The 16,646-nt window shown below is 49.8% G+C and overlaps 1 protein-coding gene across 1 annotated transcript in view; it reads left to right on the forward strand.

Moving 5' to 3' along the window:
- LOC146175095 (venom metalloproteinase BumaMPs1-like) overlaps positions 1-16,646 on the forward strand; it is a 192,608-nt gene that overhangs the window by 43,340 nt on the left and 132,622 nt on the right. The window contains exons 3-4 of the mRNA XM_084584531.1: positions 13,535-13,627; positions 14,289-14,427. Of these exons, the coding sequence (XP_084440657.1) occupies positions 13,535-13,627; positions 14,289-14,427 (232 nt within the window). The remainder of the gene's footprint in view (positions 1-13,534; positions 13,628-14,288; positions 14,428-16,646) is intronic.

Genomic DNA, 16,646 nt, shown 5'->3' on the forward strand with positions numbered 1-16,646 from the left:
GTGAAGGCTGGGTCGACTAAGTCCCAGCGTCACGACAGCTGGCGACCACCGTTGGGATCTGAATCTACAAGCCACAACGTCTGGTGATCGGAGGTGGCATCTCAAGCAACAAGCAGGAGAAACAATCGGCCAACAAGAGAGCAGCTCGGAACATCGATCGCATGTGTGGGTGAGTGCTTGGCCTTTCTTCTGATTTGGACCAGGTTCTAGAACAGGGTTAGATTTTAGAACTGGTAGAGTGTTGAAACGCCTTTAGGTTTGGTAGTTTGCACAGTTGTTTTGGAAGTAGCTGACACTCGGAGCGATCATGGACCTACAAAAGCTGCAGAAACCGGAACTGTTGCTATTGTGTGAGGAATTGGGAATTGATACAAGTGGTTTGGCACGAAAACCCTTGATTATAAAGGCAATCACTGATTTGGAAACCGATGATGAGGAGCTCAGTGAACCATGGAACATCATCGGACAAAAAAAGGAGGAGAAGCTCAGACAGCAGAAAGAGCGGGAAAAGGAGGAAAAGAGGCGTGAGCGTGAAATTGAGAGAGAAGCAAAAAGGCTGGAGCAAGAAATTGAACTCCGGAAATTAGAAGTAGAGTTGAGCAAGAGGTCGGGCAATTTTCTCCAGCTAGCGGTACCTCTTCTCAACAAGGAGGCAGATTTCAAAATGTCAAAGTACATGCGGCCATATGTGACATCAGGGGATATCGGTCTGTATCTGGCTTACTTTGAGCGAACCTGCGAAAAACTGTCCTTCCAGCGAGACACTTGGTCTAAGAGATTATTGACGGTTCTGCCCTGCGAGGCAGCGGAGGTTGTCGCACGGCTAAGCAAGGAAGACGCGGACAACTACGAGAAGGTCAAGGCTTGCCTTCTGAGAAAATGTAGGCTTAGCGCCATGCGTTCAGACAACGTTTTCGGAATGCTACTAAGTCCAGGGACGAGAGTTACCCTGAATTCCTGTACAATTTAAAAGTCAATTTGGGCGAGTGGCTAAAGAGCACTGATTCCTTCAGTGATAGGGACGCTGTAGTAGAGCGAATTCTTTTGGAGCAGTTTTATAACTGCCTCCCAGAAAAAGAAAGAAATTGGTTACAGGACCGAGGCGGCATTAAGTTGGCAACTGAAGCTACCGAACTCATTGAGGAGTACGCTTCGCGCCGACAATTCAGCAACCCAGCAGTGGACCGGCCCCGCAATCCCAAGTTGAGTGTGAATAACCGTCAGGAAAGGCACTTTGCTAGAGTTGCAAACGAAGAAAGGAAGGCTTCTTCAGGCAAACTCCCTAGAAAGGACGGCATGCAGTGAGAAAAGTGGGGAAGGGACCAACGCGCAGAACACAAAGAACAAGCTTGAGGCTAGGAATCCGCTCACATGCTTTAGGTGTAATGGACAGGGTCACATTACCGTCAACTGCCGGAAAGAAAAGATTGCTTTCTCGTATGTCAGTGACTGCGATGAAAACATGAGGCTTTTGGAACCCTACATTGCATAACCTAGTAGTCAACGGGAAGCCTTGCAAGGTACTGCGCGATTCGGCCGCAACGATGGATGTTGTCCACCCTACGTATGTGTCTCCTTCCAACTATACAGGACAGTGTGCATGGATCCGCCAGGTAGTGGAGGAACAGAGGGTGTGCTTGCCAATCGCGAACGTGGTCATCGAGGGCCCTTTCGGAGACTTGAAGACCGAGGCTGCCGTTTCAGGAAAGCTTCCTAAGTGCTATCCGTATTTGTTTTCCAACAAATCGGACATGCTGCTGCGAAAGAGGGGCATCCTTTTCGGAGACAGAGTTTTGCAAGCCTTAACACGTTCCAAGGCGCGAGAACTAGCTACACTGCTCATTCCAGAAAATTCCACAGCGGAGGAAACGGCCGTTAAAACAGTGGTCGATGCGAAAGATAGCGGGTCAGAAAACTTTGAGAGCGAGGCATCTCAGATAAGTCAACTTGAAAGTGAGCTTGATGAGAAGCGGAATGAGGACGTTCTTGAGAGTAACCTCTTGCCGCCAGTGTCTAGTAATCTCACGAGACTTCTAAGTGGAACCCGAGAGGACTTAGCTATGGTCAAGCCAATGATCCCAAGATACAGGAGATAAGGGAGCGCCACCGCGCCACTAAGACAGCAAAGAATATTTCTTTCGAGATGAGAAAGGGAGTGCTGTATCGCTTATTCAAGTATACGCGCAGAGTAGACCGGGACCAATTAGTTGTTCGCCAAAAGTACCTCGAAGACTTGCTGCGACTTTCCCATGGCAGCTCGTGGTCAAGTCACCTTGGAATAAGGAAAACAAAGCAGAGGCTGTTGCAAGAATACTATTGGCCTGGATGTTTTGAGGACACGGAAAATTTTGTATGGTCATGCGACACGTGCCAGCAGGTTGGAAAGGCGCAAGATAAGTGGAAAGCTCCGATGGTGTTAGGACCAATCATGCCGAGCCGTTGCACCGGTTAGTAATAGATGTAGTTGGGCCACTTCCTGTGACAGAGTCAGGGTACCGTTATATCCTCACTATGTTATGCCCAGCCACAAAGTTTCCAGAGGCTGTTCCGCTGGGCGAGGTGACGTCCGAGAGTGTAGTGGATTTGCTGCTGTCAGTGTTTGCACGAGTTGGATTCCTTTCCGAGGTCCAAAGTGATCAGGGTAGCGTTTTCACAAGTGTCCTCACCACCTCATTTCTCGAGCGATGCGGCATTAAGGTAGTGCACAGCTCGATCCACCATCCGCAGAGCAACAGCGTAGAAAGATGGCATTCTGTACTCAAACGCGTCCTGAGGGGACTGTGCTATGAAAACAAGCGCGAATGGGATACCTGCCTGCCTACACTTTTCGCTTTGCGGTCAGTGCCGTACGAATCCACTGGATTTAGCCCAGCCGAGTTGGTGTCGGAAGGTCACTGCGCTCACCTTTGCGAAGGGTGCGTGAAGCTTGGGAAGGGTGCGGAGAAGACCCAACAGTAGTAGAATTCATTCTGAACCTCCTGAATCGCTTACATAAAACTCAGGAACTCGTTTAGGCCAGCATGAAGTCAGCCCAGGCTTGTTCCAAAGTGTACTATGATAAGTCAGCCCGTCAAAGGACGTTTCGTAACGGGGACCAGGGGATGTTGCTTAGAGGTTCATGGCAGATTAAGCTCGAAGTACAGTGGGAAGGACCTGCTGAAGTCGTTGCAAAGCTTTCTAACACTAACTACGCAGTGAAAATCCCCGGTAGGCGTAAAGAAGTGCGCATTTATTATTGCAATCTTATGAAGCTTTATGTGCAGAGGGAAGTCGTGGTAAATCTAACGTTAATCCTTCCCAAAAAGATGGGTGACAACTTGATTTGCCTCAGCGGAGAAGAAAGCAACGCTCAGGAGCTTCTCAAAAAGACGGAGCAGAGAGGGCTTATTGCGCGTCAGAGAAAGAGTGCGCTTGCATTGTATGGGCCATTCAAAAATTGCAGTGCTATCTTGGAGGGGCCAAATTCACCGTAGAGACGGACCATTGTTCCCTGGCTTGGCTGCAAACTGCGACATCGAAGAACAGTCGCCTTCTGAGGTGGAGCTTGATTTTACAGCAGTACAATTTTTAAATAAGATACAAAAAGGGGAAGTTAAATGGAAATGCGGACGCGCTTAGCCGCTGTTTCTAAGCGGTCCGAGGTGCTCATCACCATGTATCCAAATAATTACTCAGGTTCTTTTTTTTTCGTGCGCTTGTATATATGTGACTATGTAAAGCAGCACATTTAGTTTTCTAGGCATACGTGGGTCCTGAGCGTCTTGAGTGTGGGCTTTTCTCCGACAACGATTGCAGTTTTCTTTAGACCTAGTCTCTCCAGACGGGAGCCGAGTGCTAGCTTAGACATGTGGTTGAGTTTCAGAGACAGCTCAAGCAATTTGGCCTACGACAATCAAAACAACGCGACAAGCGACAGCGAGCTCCAAGCGTTCATGTGCAGGCCATTAAGTCGTCTCTTCATGCAGCAGCTACGACTGCTGCCCTCCGTGACTTTTCTGGCGGGTGAGGAGGCTGTTGTGACCGTGCATGGTCCGCGCTTGCGCGCACTATTGTGTGCCTGTGGGCATGGTATTGATATGTGCTGTTGGTGCAAGGGCTCTAAGTGAGCGTTTTCACATGAAACTTTTTGTGTGAGCATGCTTTGCTTTGTCGTGACCCTGCAACTGCAAAGTTGGCCCTGTCAAGGGAACGTCAAGAAAAATACTAAGAAATGTCGACCTGTGAAAAATAGCCGGAAGTGCTTTTGTTCAACTGTTCACTCTTCCCGTCGAGAGGCGTTATTGTGAAGTGAGGAATGCCTATTGTCCAAAGGAGACGATCGGAGTGACACGTCCGCTGACGTACAGGAGAAGAAAGGAGCATGAGGATTACGGCCACTAGAGGATTTCCCGTGAATACAGGAAAGAGTTGCAATTCCTGGAAAGGGACAATGCTGGGAGCAGTATTCGTGGCGCGCGCGTACACTTGGGTTTCTGAGAAGGAAATGCACTGGCCGGAACCAACATATCGGATTTTTACAGAAGAATCGAAATTTACCTCCTCACCGTTTCCAAGCTCTACCCGACAAGTGACTACGCCCGACGAAACAATACTGGACCAGTCAGTGCATCAGACCATCAGTGCAGTGGTGTGTTCGATTGGTTGCCGATATCTGAAGGGTGTGCCCTGGAACTGATTGCTCAGCATCTTCAGAGAGGGGCTGAATATAGGGGGATTTAAGGATGTGTCAGAGCACGAAATGACGCTCTGAGCCCTGGGTAAACGGCTCATCCAGACGCTTCTCGCTATGAACTCTTAACGCTTGCCATTTTGCCGATATACCCTTTTTTCATGTAAATAAGTTTTTTCAAAGTGCCATTAAACCTGCTTGTATATATTCTACCAATTTCGAAGATTCAATCCTTCATCAACCCGGAGTCTCTGCACGCTACCAAGTGAAGGCCGGGTCGACTAAGTCCCAGCTTCACGACAGCATACGCACTCGCCTGCAGTTGTTCCGCAATGAATCGGTAAGGTCAGCCATTACGACGTTAAAGAACGTGGGGAAAGAACACTTCCTTGAGGCAAACCTCTTAATAAAGGCCTTTCCGTGCTTATGGTGATCCCTAACCGTACTCGAACCGTACGACCACTGACAAACGAGGAAATGAACCCTAGCATATGGCTCTGTACGCCCTCGCCTTGCAACCTGTTTAAACTGGAGCGCAGAAGCGCTCTGTCATAAGATTTTGCAATGTCAAGAAAAAGAATTAAGACGTGGGAAGGTACAAAGCTTTCTGGACTCCGATGTGACTCACCAAATCTAAGACGCTATCTTGGGCACTTAATCGTCGCGGAAATCCTATCATACATGTTTGGCAGTGCCATGGCGTCTTCAAGCTACCCCGATAAGCTTTCATTTGGCAGCGTCTCCATCAGCTTAGCCACGCAGGAGGTCAGAGACACAGGGCTAAACGAGGCAAGGTCCGTCATGTCTTTGCCAGGCTTCAGCACTGGAACTACATATGCTCCCTTCAGTGACGCTGGAATGTCGCCAGTCTCCAAAAGACGATTGACGAAGTACAGGAGCTCCTTCCTGAGTTCCAGGGGCAGGTTCAATAGCATTTGGTTTGCGGTACCATCGGGTCCCGGTGCACACCGGCGCCGCTGGCGAATGAGCGCAATCTGAAGCTTCCTAAACGTGAACGGCCATAATAAACCTAGAAGAAGCAGGTGGTGTACATACATAATTTACAGCATTTGCAGATACAATCCCATGTGCAAACTCCTCTGCCAAGCACGCAATCGCTTGCCCCTTCCGCATTGCAAGAGCTTCAAAAGGATCAAAAGGCGAGGTTCTCTAGCAAGACTGATAATGACTCGCTATATTCTCGTCACAATGCAGTAAAACTAGAACAGAATGACGCCCCATTCCGACCTGTAGAGCTTGTTCGTATGACGCCAAATGGCAGAATTCAGCCTATTGTAGGCCGTCTTCAAGTTTCTATCGCCCTTCTTAAGCATGAGTTGTCATTCCGCCCTTCTCGCTGCGCAAAGGTTCCTGAGTTTTATATCTGGGGGGAAGATGATCAGGTAACTTGACCGGCGTAGTTGCTGATGCCCTACTAGAAATCATTTTGTCAGCAACACCACCAGAAGCACGTTCTAGGCGCTCTCTCAAGTTGTACTTCTTTGTACGTACTTGAAGTACAACTTGAGAGAGCGCCTAGAACGTGCTTCTGGTGGTGTTGCTGACAAAATGATTGTACGTACAACGATTTTTGACCATTTACGGTCGATTGGTTCCGCGACCACGCCGTATGCTCTGCTAGGCCTACCGCCCCTCACCGCGGCTGCGCCGCCAGCTGCACCGGGCGCCGAGCCAGCCCACGCGCCGCCTGCCGCCATGAAGGTGACTGCGGATGGCGTAGAACTAACGCCGAAGAATTTGCAGCAAGTGAATGGCTGACTAAAGTGAACAAGCTTCGGGAAGCTAGAACAGTGAAGGGGACACCCGCACCCAATGTTCCCGGCTCTCAGGATGGAACACCAGAGTCCCGAACGATCCCCGATGCTCCGGCCGATTGTGAAAAGGTAGCAGACGCGCTTACGCCTCGCCAACGTGGACGCCAACTCGCTAGACGCTCGGTAGCTTCCAAGCAGCCCGCCTGCCTAGCAACACGCTCAAGCTCATCGTCTGCCCCAGAGGAGGATTACTACTCTCTAAGACAACTACATTTCAACTGCTCGAAGCGGTCTGCACGGCAGCAAACTTCAACAGCGATTCCATCTGGCATGAGGACCTTATACAAGCCAACTACCTACAAAACCCTTTTGCCTACTGCACACCAAATATCGAACGCGCTGAGCGCCTCATACATCTAAAAGAGCTCGTCATCGACCAACGATCGTACGGAATATCACTGTACTGTGCACCAGACGACTGTTCAGGAAGAGGAGTGATCAGAGGGGTTGATCTCCGTCTCGGTCATGCAACTATTCAAGCAGAACTCTAGGGAAACCGAAACCCTCCTATCGAGAACATCAGAAGACTCGGCAACAGTACTGCCGTGCTGATCACCTTCGCCCAACCTAAGGTCCCTGCATGGATCTATTTTTGTAACAGCAGACACTGCTGTACCATCTTCAAAAAGAAATATGAGGTTTGCTACCGCTGCGCAGAGCTCGGCCACCGATCCGACGTATGCGTGAGTACAGTTACCAAATGCCGAGACTGTGGGCTTCCCAACCCGGCCAGCGACCACTGCTGTACGCCGACCTGCCGTCTCTGCGGGAAAGAACACCTCATGGGTGACAGCCGATGCAAAGAAATATTTCGCACTCCCTACGCCGTCAAGCGCCGTCAGTGGGAAAATCGCAAACAGGCTGAAGCTGCTAAGCAACAAGAACAAGCCTCCTCACGCCAGGTAATTTTACAACACGCCAGCCGCTGGAACCGCCAACGTTCAGGCAGCAATCAACGCAGTCTCAGGGACCGCTCAGACTCCTTCCCACCCCTCGGGCCAAATGCCTCAAGGCTATCATCTCGAACGCCGTCCAGAACGCGGCCAGGTACGCCTCCAGTCGTCCAGCAGCAGCAGCAGCAACCTGCTCCACCGGGGCAGCTCCAGGGCCCCGCTCCGCCAAGACCGCCACCGGCTCCACCTCAAGCGGTGAGTACGCTAGGAGGGACTCCCACTTCTCACGCACTCGAACAAGCCATTACACACCTCACGGCCGTCGTAACACAACTGGTTCATAGAGTAGAAACTATCGAAAAACGCTTAGACGCTCCTCCTTCTACTTCCCCCGCACCATCTGGCACTGCCCACAAACGTAAGGCTCTTGCCGCAAGCGATACGCAAACGAAAGACTTCGCCCTGTGCTTCGAGATAGTGCGCCTCGAAGCACAGGGCGTCTTCTTTCAAGGCAGTATTCAATCGCTGGAGGAACATATTGAGAACTCCTTTCGCACCCTCAGCTCTCAGTTTGCTCTACAGCTAGAATCTTTTGGTAAGGCAATCGACTCCCTCTGCAAACATGAAGGCATGACCCCGCTCCCGGGTCAGACGCCAAATCACCCAACCACCTCCACTCCGAACTTCTCCCAACCTAATCATGGCGGCTCGCTCGGGTAACACTACCATCTGGCAATGGAACTGCAGGGGGTTCGCGCGCAAGAGCGCGGTCCTTCAGCAGTTCCTTACCGCGAGCGACCCCCCAGAAATCTTTGCCCTTCAAGAAGCAGGGAAATATGCGAAATTGGCTGGATATCGGACATACACATCTGGAAGAGCAAACTCCCAGGTGGCTACTCTAGTTAGGCGAAACCTTACGGTTATCTTGCATGAGCTAGACTCCACTTTCCCAGACCATATCCTTCTCGAAATTCTGCCCCGGTCTTCTCGTGCGACAAGGCAATGCCTTTTCGTGCTCAACGTCTATAGCCCACCCCGATCACGCAAGGCCGTCTTCGGGCCACTTTTCCTCCGAGTACAGCAGCTAGCGCGAGGGCAACCTCTAATTATACTCGGTGATTTCAACGCTCCGCATCAAGCATGGGGTTACCAATACGACACGCTTAAAGGCCGATTGCTTTGGGACGATTGGCACACACTCCATCTGGACCTCTTAACGGATATCACCCAACCCACTCGGAGAGGAACGGGCGTCTCGCGGGACACAACCCCGGATCTCGCCTTTACGGGACCGGGGATTGCAGCTACCTGGTGCAATAGTCGGGAAACATTCGAAAGCGACCATCACGTTCTGGAGATTGTCATTCAGGAGCCTACTCGACAATGTACGCGACCAGCTAAAGTGGTCAACTAGGACTACTTTCGCGCCAAGCGAAAAGAGCAAGGTTCTTCCAGACCTATCACAGACATCGCCGCTTGGTCAGCCGACATCCTCAAACAAGTTGCAGATGTCACTGCTGAAGTTGCTGTGGAAGACTCCGTACCAAACTGCGACAGATATTATGCCCAACTGTGAGACCGCAAGCGCAAGCTGGAGGCTCTGATGCAAACTCTCAAGTGGGATCGGAATCTTCGGCGACGGCTCGCCCGAGTCCATACAAACATCGAAAACTATGCCGTAGAGCTTACACGCCAAAACTGGCACAATATATGTGACCAGATGGATAAGGCTCCTAATGCCAGAAGCACCTGGAAACTACTCCGTCACCTCCTCGACCCTGAAGGGAGCAAGTTCCAAGCCCGCCAGCTGCTGCAGCGTATCTTCCACCAATTTCCGGGCACCTAGTAGACATCTACATCCGCCCAGGACCGGTGAAATCTTTCCCTCCTTATCAGGGGAAGGAAAACGTCCGTTTAGATGCTCCCATCACTTTACCGGAGGTACGAGCTGAGCTGAATCGTCTCAAGACAAACTCAGCTGCAGGCCATGACCGGATATCTAACCGTATGCTTCGGAACCTCGACGACGCCTCGATTCATGCTCTCACAGATTTTCTGCAAAAATGCTGGGAGCGGGGAGCCATCCCGCAAGAGTGGAAATGCACCAACCTCGTGCTCATCCCGAAGCCGGGCAAACCACCTACTCTCTCGAATCTCCACCCCATTTCTCTCACGTCCTGCGTGGGAAAAGTATTGGAGCATGTAATTCAGACCCGTCTTCTTCGTTACCTAGAAGAACATCACCTACTTCCAGACACGATGTTTGGTTTTCGACCACACCTTGCGGCCCCAGACATCAAGCTCTTGCTCAAGCATCAGGTGCTGACACATAGCACTTTGGACACCAAAGTCATAGTTGGTCTAGATGTCGCGAAGGCCTTTGAGAATGTCCGGCATGAAGCTATTCTGCAGAACCTCCAGACCCTAGGTGTGGGACAACGAACGTATGCATATATACGCGACTGTCTCACGAACCGCAAAGTTCAACTTGACACCGGCTCAGGAGAGCCTTCCACCATCTCTCCTGGAAGCCGGGGTACACCCCAAGGCTCAGTGCTTTCCCCACTGCTGTTCAATATTGCGCTGCTTGGCCTGCCCAATCTTTTGGCAGATATCCCCCACTTGCACCACAGCCTATACGCCGACGACCTCACTCTGTGGATTACACACGGCAGTGACGGCCAGATCGAGGAGACTCTGCAGACAGGCATCGATCGCGTTAGTACCTACCTGGCCACAGTCGGCCTATCCTGCTCGGCCACCAAGTCTGAATACATCATTGTCCCAACCCAGGGAAGACGCCCCAGATCGCCTCCGGCATCCTTCAATCTGCAAGTACAGGGCACTCCCATACCCCGTACCGACCGAATCCGTATCCTGGGCCTCCATCTACAAGATAATGAAGGAAACGCCACTACTCTTCAGCGAATAGATCAATCTGTAATCCAGATCAGCCGCCTGCTCAAGAGAGTCGCCAACAAGCATAAGGGCATGCGCGAATCCAACCTTTTGCGCCTCGTACAAGCCTTCGTTTGTACGCGTATTGCCTATGTTGCCCCTTACCTTCGGCTCACGCGAACAGATAGGGAACGACTGGATGCATCACTGCGCAAGGCATACAAGACAGCATTGGGTCTACCCATGTCGACTTCCACCACCAAACTGTTGACCCTCGGGATCTCCAACACAGTCGACGAGCTGATTGAAGCGACTCTAACTTCAAAATATGAGCGCCTCTCGCTGACACATGCGGGCCGTGCAGTACTGAGCCAGGTAGGAATCACTCCTCTGAGGGCGACTTCTACATATAGACGCCTGAGCAGAGACTCAGTCTTCGTATACCTCCGCTTCCCAAACGTATGCATCCAGAGTATCATACAGAGCGCAGAGCCGACCGAGCCCGGCAACTCCACAAACGTTTTACCGGTCGCCCCGACGTTACGTACACAGATGCCTCCCACCACCCCCGTCGCCCCGCTATGGTTGCGGTTGCATTGGCACCGCACCGAAATTGGCACAACGCCTGCAGCGTCCTCAACGCCGCAACTGTTACCACCGCAGAAGAGGTTGCATCGCGTTAGCTCTCACCGACCCCTCCACTAAAGTAGTCGTTAGCGATTCCCAACAGGTAATTCGTAACTTCGATGCAGGTCGTATATCTCGACAGGCACACACCATCCTCCGATCTCTCCCCTTACCGTCTACACCTCGTCTTCTTATATGGACCCCAGCTCACGAGGCGCTCAGCGGGAACGCACAGACGCATGCTCTAGCCCGAGAACTCAGCTACCGGGCGGAGCACCCTCCTCAGCCTGCCGCTTCCTCTGACACTCCCCAAGGCACTCATTCACGCCTTGTTACATACTTGGACATCCTCCAGCATTATCGGCTGGAACGGTGTCTATACCCCCCTGCACACCGGGAACTATCCCGGCGCGAGGCCGTCCATTGGCGCAAAATACAAACAGGAACCTTTCCCAACCCATGGCTATATAGCAAAATTTTCCCAAATCTTATTGCACCTAGCTGCAAACACTGCTCACAACTGGCCACATTCATTCACATGATGTGGACATGTATACGACACAACGCAGACAATACAGCTACAATGGATGCGTGGGAGTCCCTCCTGCGTACCACCGAGCTCGCCCAACAGCGCCAGCTCATTTTGCGCGCATTGGAGGCCGCAGAGTCCCAGGGGATCCCTGCTGACCTCCTCTAAGCAGCGCAACCAGTATTTCGGCTGGTTCCCCTTCTTTGGGAGTAAATAAAGAGTTTATCATCATCATCTCAAGTTGTCCCATTTGACAATATGTCTGGTTTTATGACAGCCCCTACGAAAGTCGCCACCAAACACAAAACTCTGGTAATGATTACTTCCCATGCGGTCAGGGGCTATTGACAACTTCACGCGAACATCAGGAGAATTCAGTCAGGTTTATAGCTGTCGCTGAGGCAAGAGACCGGTAGAAAATGGGACCTCCGTCATTGGCAACAAAAAGGTCCAAACTGTCAATAACATCTACGAGTTTGCAACCACGGGAATCCGTGTTCCTGTCACCCAACACTGAATGATGGGTGTTGAAATTTAGACATTTGATCAAGTGCGACTGGTTTCTGTTATCAAAAGCAGCCGGATAGATTAGGGCATATAAAGATACGTGAGGCGATACATCCATGCAATCCCCTCCTACTTGATTTCTCGTGATAAACAGGCGTAATAGCGTTCGCGAGTGGAGAGAGAGAACGGAGAGAACGACGATTATGTGTGCTGAGCGAAGACATCTGTGAATCGCTTACCTCGGTAACCATGGTTATTAAACTTCACTATGCCCCATTTCATTTCAACTACACCAAACTAAAATAGAATAAGGTGTGATCATTGCGATTGGTGCAGGAATTATGAATTAGTTTCTCAGCATACAGAATCCAACCGTAACCATTAATGCCAAAAGAACGAGGTACACAAATTAAAGGACCAGAATAGGACCCTCTACCACAGCCTATTTCTGTTCATTTCAAACATTAATAATACTTTTTAGAGGCTGACATTGTGTACTCTGACATTAGTGACCATCGCAGTCAGCGACAGCAAAACGCGAGCACTTGTTCCTAAAGTCTTCTCTGGTCCATCCTGCTTTCTCCTTCAGCCGTCTGCCCCGCCCATATACACGTGAATGCATCGTGCGTCTGAGTGGGTGGTAAGAGGCTGTGCTGAGCTCGCTACGTTTACAGAATGCTTTCCAGAGTATGCAGTTTCGAGCAACGAAGATTTAAAGGAAATATTTTTAATGTGAGTTAAATTATTTATTGTGGGCTTTTTTTTGTTGTGCATCGTCCTTTCGTGTACGTAAATGAAAACTGCGTGTGATAAAACATGAATTGAACAACATCTAGCGTCCATGTTTCTGTTTTTCTTCTTCAGATTTACGCTATCTTTAACTATAATAAGGTAGTAATTACTCATTGACATCCACGCAAGCGCAGCCATGCAGCTACAAAGCAAACCTAAAATTGCTGTCAGTGAGTGATTACTCTCGTATTACAATTTTACTCCACCTTGCCGGATTTCCCTATATATCTGGCCAAACAACCACTCCCTTTTCGATTCAATGATCAATTGGCTTTCGCCCTCCAATCTGTTCTCCTGACTGGTCTGGTTAGCTCACTTGATAGAGCCAATGCCCAGAAAAAGGCGGTGGTCCAGGACTCGGTCCACTGCTCAGGAACAATTTTTATTTAACGGCGAGGATTCTGAGAAAGCTGTTCAGTTTTCCTTTGTAGCCGTATGGCTGCGCATGGGTGGAGTCAGTGAGTGATTACTCTCTTATTACAAATCATCTCCACCTTGTGGGATTTCCCTAAATATCCGATGAAAAGATATCTTCACGGGTACGCTCGAAAACCTAATCCCATAACCAAGAACTTGTAAGTATCCTTGTTCTTGTTAGGACTTCCTGATCAAGTTTAATTGCGTGCGTATGGCAGTTTTATAATGTATTTCCTCAATGCAGTCACTGTCAACCCGTCGGTAACATCTATCGTATATTTAAAGAATGCTGAATTAGTTTGTTTCAGCACTCTGAAATACTTTGCTGTAACAAAAGCGCAGGTGAAATATTCCGGTGGTCTTACAGTTCAACGGAGAAGATATCAACAAAGACCTGTACGAAGACGAAGATAAGCTAGCTTCAATTGCCCTGACAAGAAATGAAAGCTTCGTGTATATGGTAAGTGGGCATGCGCTCCAGTTCAAATAGAATACCGTGACTGCTTTCGTAAGCCCCGCTTTGGTTAGGTGTGCCCGTATTATTCGTGCCTTTCTGAGAGCTGCACTTGAAAACCAAAATTCTGAAAACGCTATTCAGAAAGCGACACATCCTCGCTTTCTGACTTCGCTAATGGAGGCGCAAAGCTGTTTTCGCAGATTTGCAGAAGTCTTATAAATTGCATCTCCATCAAACCTTGTTATTGTCTTCGTTCGGTTAGACTTCAGTACTGAAGTTTTTATATGGTAGCTTTTGAATGACTGCATTAATTATAGTGCTCCATGAGTGTTATAACTGAAATAAATAATTTAACTCGGGCACTGCGTAATAAGATATGGAATCATCTCCCAAACAATGTAAAATAATTTTACAATTGTACACTTTACATAAATCCTCACAAGATACACAATATATAAAACATGTCAGAACATAGTAGCAGTACTAGATATAGACGCCACAGCATTAAGAGCGATCAGAGCAACTCTCAACAGTCTCTATAGGTCGGCCCATCACAGTTTGTTTGCCTGTATAACCCTAGCAACGTATGAAGAGGAAGAGAATTCAGAATAGCCCCACTGCTTATTTACTGCATAATAAGTAGTACCTATTCCGTGGTTTCCAGCAAGGGTTGATCAGTCCTCAGCAGAGAATTGAGCCGATTCCAATATCGGGACGGCTGCTGGGTGATGTTGTTCCTCACGCTGTTTACGAGATCGAGGAAAAGGAGGGGCTGTATAAAACTGCCCTCAAGAGAGAGCACCGTGAGTACATTTGATTTTTTTTTTCAAAAATATTTAAAATACTATGTTCCTTTTATAAATCGAAAAATTATGAATTACTGTTCTCGTTTCCTGCCCTAAAGAACAGTTTAATATTTTGGCGCTCTCCGTATTGTTCACCTATTATTTACCAACAATACCTGTTGTTGCGCAAGTGCGTTGATCCAAAATATTGATCATGTTTAATTTTTATTCAAGCTATACTAGTGTTTACGACTGTAACACCTTTATCATGGTGTACTGTCACACCAACGCTCGGTGACAGTCGACGGTGACAAAGACGACAAGCGTATGTCGAAATGGCGCGTGCTACGAAGACGGAAGACAAAGAAGAAGACGCAAGAGAGTAACGCGCTAGTTAAACGTTCGACCAGAACACCGACCTCAGACCGAATGTACTCTTATTTTTGGTGGAGGCTGCTCTTCGTTCCCTGCTGGCCCGCTCGAGCTTCGCAGTCGTACACTCGCTCCGCCATCCGCTATGCCTGAGGCAACAAGCCACACAGCTACACCATGCTCGACTGCTCCCACGGCTCCGCCTACCATCCTGTGCTCTGGTGGGCTTCACCAACGTGATCCCAGCTTCTTTAGTGGCGCAGATTACCGGGATGTGGATGATTAGCTATCCTCATATAAACGCGTAAGCGCATAAGGCAAGTGGAACGATACCACCAAGTTAGCTAACGTCCTCTTCTACCTGACAAATGTGGCCAATTTATGGTTTCGCAACCATGAACTCGACCTGCCCACCTGGTCGGTCTTTAAAACGAGCTCTTCCGAGGTGTTCGGGTGCCCCGCCATGCGCAAACCCCGCGCCGAACAACGCCTCGAAGCCCGCGCTCAGCTTCCAGACGAAAATTTACCAGCTACATAGAGGACGTTGTGGATCTTTGTAAACGTGTTAATCCTATCTCCGAAGCTTAAAAAATCACCAAAATCGTAAAGGGAATCTCCGACGATGCGTTGCATATGTTGACGGTCAGAAACCAGCAAACCGTCATCGAAGTGGTTCAGCTTTATCAAAGATACGACGTCCTCAGGAGACAACGAGCTTCTACTCGACGTTCTGCCACGAACGATTGGTTATTCCCGCCTCCGACAGCATATGGTCTCGCATCTGAACCGCCTTCCCTCCTTCCCGAGATTAAGACTTTTATACGGGAGGAAGTGGCTCGCCAACTGTCGCTCCTCCCTGCTTCTACTGCAACCACCCGTCGCTAGATCCTGCACTTCGATGCACCATCCAAGAGCAAGTTGCAGAAGTTTCACCTCCAAGCTCTCAACTTACGCCTGTGACATCCCCGCTAACGTGCGCCGCTTTCACCGCCTGACCACCCCCGTGCCCTGTCGCGTATGCTGCGCCGTTACCATCACCACCACCTCCGCCCCACTCTTATCTGCCTCCTCGAAGTCTGGTCAACAATCCATGGCGGACCTCCGACAACCGCCCAATCTGTTATTTATGTGGCGTTCCTAGCCACGTCGCCCGGCTTTGTCGCCAGCGCGCACAGTCGTACCATAATGGCCCCCACCTGTACAGTTCCAACTACAGTTCAAACTTTGAACCTTCCCCTCCCCTTGTCGCTGCTGGCACCTCTACGGACTCATTTTATCCTGACCGCTCCTCCCACTCCTCTCGTCGATCGCAGTCTCCCCGCCGTCGATCCCTCTCGCCGCTGCCCCGCCGCTCTCCTGCTGGCCCGGAGAAAAACTAAGAGCCGTAGTTCTGGAGGCAAGAACTGCGTTTTCTTCTACTTGTGCAAGTCCTCTGTCTTCCCCAGCCAACGTTATCGAAGTGTTTGTTGATGGCATCGCAGTTCTCGCGCTTGTGGACACTGGCGCCGCTGTGTCTGGTATAAGTGCCAACCTTTGCCGCCAACATCGTAAAGTTACGACGCCTGTTTCGAAATGTTTTCTCCGAACTGCCAGCTCGCATCACATTCAACCTCTTGCGACGTGCACAGCTCGAATTGTTATTCAGGATGTTTTGTACGTCGCCGAATTTCTTGTGCTGTCCCACTGCTCTTGCGAACTGATTCTGGGTTGCGACTTTCTCACCAGACATCATGCGATTATTGATTGTGCCCGAGCCAGCATCGAATTGTCTCCTATTTCACCTGCCGCCTCGTCCGACACACCACTCCACGTCGATAAGATAACCGTGGTCGATGATACTGACATCCCCGCCTGCTCCACCGTCA

This window comes from Amblyomma maculatum, chromosome 11, assembly GCF_055883805.1.
Source record: "Amblyomma maculatum isolate TAMU_Amacu chromosome 11, ASM5588380v1, whole genome shotgun sequence".
Lineage (NCBI taxonomy): Eukaryota > Metazoa > Arthropoda > Arachnida > Ixodida > Ixodidae > Amblyomma > Amblyomma maculatum.